This window comes from Chenopodium album, chromosome 12, assembly GCF_948465745.1.
Source record: "Chenopodium album chromosome 12, dcCheAlbu1.1, whole genome shotgun sequence".
Taxonomy (NCBI): Eukaryota; Viridiplantae; Streptophyta; class Magnoliopsida; order Caryophyllales; family Amaranthaceae; genus Chenopodium; species Chenopodium album.
Genome location: NC_137845.1, coordinates 8,370,546 through 8,376,021, shown reverse-complemented (window position 1 = coordinate 8,376,021; position 5,476 = coordinate 8,370,546). Strand labels below are relative to the sequence as shown.

The following is a 5,476-nucleotide window of genomic DNA, read 5'->3' as shown; positions in this document are numbered from 1 at the left end:
TTAAATGTTATTGATAAGTTAAGAGTCTTTAGGAGTAAATGGATAGTGGCTAATTACGTGGGAGTAGTCATTGTTACTGTTAGTGGAGTCATGCATAGTGGGTTAGTTAGATAAGATCATGCTCCTAATTATTAGCTTTAGGTTGTTATTCCATATGCTATTTAAATTCAAGCATCTTTGTATTCTCGTAGTGTAGCATCGAGTTAATAAAATCAGTTTTTGTTTACCTCCATTAATATTATTTCACTTAAGTCTTAGTTTCAACATGGTATCCGAGCCGATGGTTCAATCCTAGGCCTTATTAAAAAAAAAAAAAAATGTCGTGAGTCGTGAGTTGTGAGTGAAACAAAGAAGAGTCGTGAGTAAAAAAAATCAGTCGTGAGAAAAAAAAAAAAAAAAAGTGTCGTGAGTTTCATAAAAAATAGTAGTCGTTCTTTTTTTGTGAGTCAGTAATCATGTCAAATGGTGGTATTAACTCGTCGTCGCAGGCCTTAATTCCAATGTTTAAGGGTGAGAATTATCACCTATGGAGTCTCAAGATGAAGACCTTGTTTAAGTCTCAAGAGTTATGGGACTTGGTGGAGAACGGTTATAGTGAGCCGAACCCAGCACCGGCTATTCCTGATCAACAATTGCGAGAAAACCGTAAGAAGGATGCAAAGGCTCTATTGTACATTCAATCGGCAATGGATGATAAGGTTTTCCCACGAATTTCCGCTGCGTCAACCGCCAAACAAGCGTGGGATATTCTAAAACAAGAGTTTTTTGGGGACAAGAAGGTGATTGCTGTTAAACTACAAACTTTACATAGTAGTTTTGAGAGTATGGCTATGCAAGATAAAGAGTCTATTCAAAAATTTTTATCTAGAGTGTCAAGTATTGTAAATCAAATGAGAATTTATGGTGATACCATCACCAATGAAACTATTGTTAGTAAAGTGCTGAGATGTCTTAGCAAAGAAAAAAATTATAAACATGTCGTGACTGCTATATTAGAGTCAAAGGACTTATCAACTTATTCGTTTGATGAGTTAATGAGTTCTTTAATGGCTCATGAAGAGAGAATGGATAAGTCTATGGATGAAGATGTCGAGGAAAAAGCCTTTCAAGTTAAAGGGCAAATGTCGGAGGGTCGTTATTATGATGGTGGTCGTGGTCGAGGTGGTCGTATTCGCGGTCGTGGTCGTGAAGAAAATGGTAGTGGTGATCATTTTGAAGGTCAAAGTTCGTCCATGAGTAGAGTCCAATGCTACTATTGCAAGAGGTATGGTCACAAGGAAGATAGGTGTTGGGATAAGCAAAGGGATGAGCAAAAGAAAGCAAATACCAATTTTGCTCAAAATGTCGAACAAGAAGAGAGTAGGCTTTTCTAAAGTCGTGTGTCGTGGTTATGTCGTGAAAGTCGTGGTTGTGGTGCCTTGGGTGTCGTGAGTTAATGTTTGTGTCGAGTTAAAGTCGAGGTTCATTGTCGCAAGTCGTTGAAGTGTCGATGTCCATTGCAAGTCGATGAAGTCACTAGCAAAGTTTAGTCATGTATGAGACTTTGAATCAAGGGGGAATGTTGGATTGATTCAAAGTAACTAGCTATTTTTTAGGTGAATTTGTTAAATGTTATTGATAAGTTAAGAGTCTTTAGGAGTAAATGGATAGTGGCTAATTACGTGGGAGTAGTCATTGTTACTGTTAGTGGAGTCATGTATAGTGGGTTAGTTAGATAAGATCATGCTCCTAATTATTAGCTTTAGGTTGTTATTCCATATGCTATTTAAATTCAAGCATCTTTGTATTCTCGTAGTGTAGCATCGAGTTAATAAAATCAGTTTTTGTTTACCTCCATTAATATTATTTCACTTAAGTCTTAGTTTCAACACGATCTTCATTTTTTAGCTGCATTACATGCATATATATGTATTTTTTTAGTATGAAGTAAAAAATTAATTTCTTAAAATTGCAACAAATCGTTACGTTTTTTTTGCATTGTTAATACATTAGCTTTGACTGTACCATAGTATTTACTAATATATTAAAATTAAACAAAACAATGTATTATACAAGATTATATTGCATTCATTTCAATATGTCAAAGATTGATATTATTTACTAAAAAATATTCAAAGTAAAAATATATTTATTATAATCAAACTATCAAATTTTCTGATTAATAAATAGCTGCTTTTTACTAATTTAAATAACTTTCTTCCCCTTTACCATTCAGATCGAGAAGGGCATTCTGGATGAAATAGAAATGATAGGTGTTCTTAGCACGTGGGGCATTCCTTTGAGAGAGATGAAAACCTATGTGAGCACAATAGGTATTATAGCAGCTCTTTTGACGACAATAACATTCACAGCAGCATTCACTGTCCCTGGTGGCCTCCTCCAAGATATCGGGACACCAGTTCTAATAGAGAAGATAGCGTTTCAGGTTTTTATGATATCAGATATATTAGTAATGTGCTTATCGATGATGGTTTTATGTTGTCTCCTTTGGATCATGGCTACAAACAACAGGAAGAATTCGGTAATGATACTCGATTTTAGTGTAACATTGGTCCTGGCATCATTCTTTACAACGCTCTTGACATTCATGGCAGGTCTGTGTGCAACTACCTTGCCAGTCAAAGCCTGGATGGCTTACGTAACTTTGGCTCTTTGTTCTTTCCTAATGTTGTCCGTTTACAAAAATATCATCATTAAGGTGCTTATTCCTTCTAAAAATGCTACTGTGATTTTTGTACGAAAGTTTTTGCGGCTTTCTGTTGTGGGTGCTGAGCAACACACTTCTCATCGTCGTCCATGGCACACTTGTTTTAGTCGTCGACAGCATACTTCTCACAGTTCCCTAAATAATGTTTAGATAAATTAAGCATGGAAGGTCATGTAACGCCCCGCAGTTTTGTATTAGTCCTCAATTGTACCATTTTTTTTCTTTTTATTTCAGATTATTAAGATGGACTGATGGAGCATTTTATTTAAAACAACGGCTCAATCTTTCCGTTATAAATTCGTAAGAGTTACAATTTGCCAAAGTTTAAACCTGGCCTCTAACCGCCTCTCTGTTCATATTGAGCTTTGAGCCAATGCATCGCAGACTTCAACGAACCTTAATTATTAGGTGCAACACTCACATGGTCTACTTGTACAAGATTACATTATATTAATGCACGTATTCAGAAAAAGTCTTAAATAAGATTAAAAGTCTTTTATATGGTTAAAGTCAGAGAAATCAGATCAAGCCATGGAAATGAGGAGATGCTTCGTAGTATTGTAATACGGAGTAACATAAATAGAGCCGCTTGATAAGATTAAGAAAATTTAGTGTAAAATGTTACAGGGTTACTTAATTAGTGATGTTTATGCGAATTTTCGTTAGGTGGGATTGAATATCAAAATCTAGGCTACAGATCAACTAAATAAAACCGTGATCAAAACTAATGCGAAAGTAAAGAAATGACACAAGGAATTGTTCACGCGGAAAACTCAATGAAGATAAAAACCGCGGGTAGAATGAGGATTCACCAAACTTTCACTATGCAAAATATCAAAGGAATCGGTTTACAATGTATGCTTAGAGTATTTTAATAGCTAGGTTGCAATGTGTTCTTCATCTGACGATGCCTTCCCCTTAAATAGATGGTATCTAGGGTTAATTCCTAGCCATTGCAAGGTGATAAACTTGGTTCCTTGATTTCCGGAGTTAGCTCATTATTATCTCTTTTCTGTCTAGCCTGCTAATGGTAATGTACAGCTGAACATATACTTAGTCCTTCACATTTATCCTTCCCTAAAAAATAGGGGAGTAGTTGACGCTTCTTTCGTCCGTTGAGGTTAGCTTTTCTTCGTCAAGTCTTTGATCTTCGTTGTTGACTTTGGCTGACTATCGTTGACTTTGAATTATAAAATTTTACCCCTAACAAGTGATAAGTGAATTATAATATGCTTTTAATTTTATTTATTTTGAAAGGAAAGGTATCCAATTTTTGAAACCAAGGAAAGGTATCCAATTCAAGAAATAATAATGTGTGTAAACAACTAAAGTCTAAATGATACAGTACAATTAGTTAATTATGGATGAAGTATGAACATCAAAGCATTTATAACAGTTTGCTTAGACAATTTTTATGCAATCCGCTTAATCCAACTTATGATGCTGATACTCTGTTAATTGCTACTACTACTGCTGGTCCGTATGAACGTAGTGTCTTAATGACACATAATTAGTCTAGTTTACCCCCTTTAACCAAAATAAATACGGAGTAAATAAATAAAGCGTTTTTAACAGTTAAAACTTTTAATAAGAAAATTTATAAAATGATGAATTTAATCTGCTAATGACAATACAGCTGGCTAGGCACAAGTAGACAAAAGCTTAAGGAAAAACTAGACTTTAATTTAAGGAAAATGAAATACTCCGTACATACATAACCCTAAGAAGAAAGTATTACAGAAGTATATTCATTAATTACACTAATTTGCATGGATTTTGTCATTTGTATTCAATGTTATAGTTTGTATCCCTAAAGGTTATATATAACACTACCTATAATTTAAACCGTGCAGCGATTTATTTTATTAGTCGGTAATTAATTAATGATCTGGGTAATAAACAATTCAACTTCAAAGTCTTATTATTTTAGTGCAACACTTACATACGCGGTTCACTCCTACAAGATTGGATCTTGTATACTTGTGTATAAATTAGTGTAAAGCAATAATTATTCTACACATAAAACCCTTAAGAAAAAAGAGGGAAAAAATTAAGTCAACCTTTAGTAGAATTAGATCAACAGACTTAAGAAATGGAGAGGGAGCTCTACGTTGCCGCCAAGAAGGGTGATGTAGAGTTCCTTGTAGAAGGCTATTGAGTATTTACGTCGTAAAACATACAAAAATAATAATATAATTCACATAGCAATTCGGCATGAGCAAAAAAAATTCATAGAAGTCACGTGAGAGGCACATGGGGGTCAACGTCGGAAAACTTTAGTCAACGGTGACATTCTGACCTTAGGTAGTCATTTACAACATTTATCATTTTTTTTATTAGATAGTTTCTCGCAATAAAAGTGTTATAATAAGTAGTTTTTGACAAAAAGTTCTTCTAAAAACGATTTTGATACAGTATAAATGCAAAATTTCTTGCAAGTGGAACCCACTCAGACATCAGTAATCTTATTTATGTTTCTTTTTTTAATCAAAATTGGTGTCAATCTAACTAGTAGTGCAAGTTGTGTCAATAATTGTAACACCCCCCAACATGGTGTCAATAGTTGTAATTTTAACTTTATTTAAAGCGTAAACGCACACAAAATGAAAATTGAATAATCTCCTTACTCTTCAATACAAAGGAGGGATTGAAGCACATTATGGAGTACAAAAATTTGCATCATGATGAGTAGGTCTTGGGTATATGTCAGCAATTCTTCATTTTCAAAGTAAAAATATTAAGCGTTATGTTGAATTCATAATTTAAGCT

General features: G+C 34.1%; 1 protein-coding gene across 1 annotated transcript; it reads left to right on the top strand.

The window, feature by feature from the left end:
* Positions 1 to 455: 455 nt before the first annotated feature.
* On the top strand, positions 456 to 1,373 carry LOC145570784 (uncharacterized). The gene has a single exon (XM_081629923.1). It carries the CDS (start codon positions 456 to 458, stop codon positions 1,371 to 1,373), a length of 918 nt encoding a protein of 305 aa, XP_081486049.1.
* The last annotated feature ends 4,103 nt before the right edge of the window (positions 1,374 to 5,476 follow it).

What these genes read in the sequence shown, in the direction of transcription:
- LOC145570784 (XM_081629923.1), top strand. Translation starts at nt 456, where the DNA reads ATGTCAAATGGTGGTATTAACTCGTCGTCGCAGGCCTTAATTCCAATG.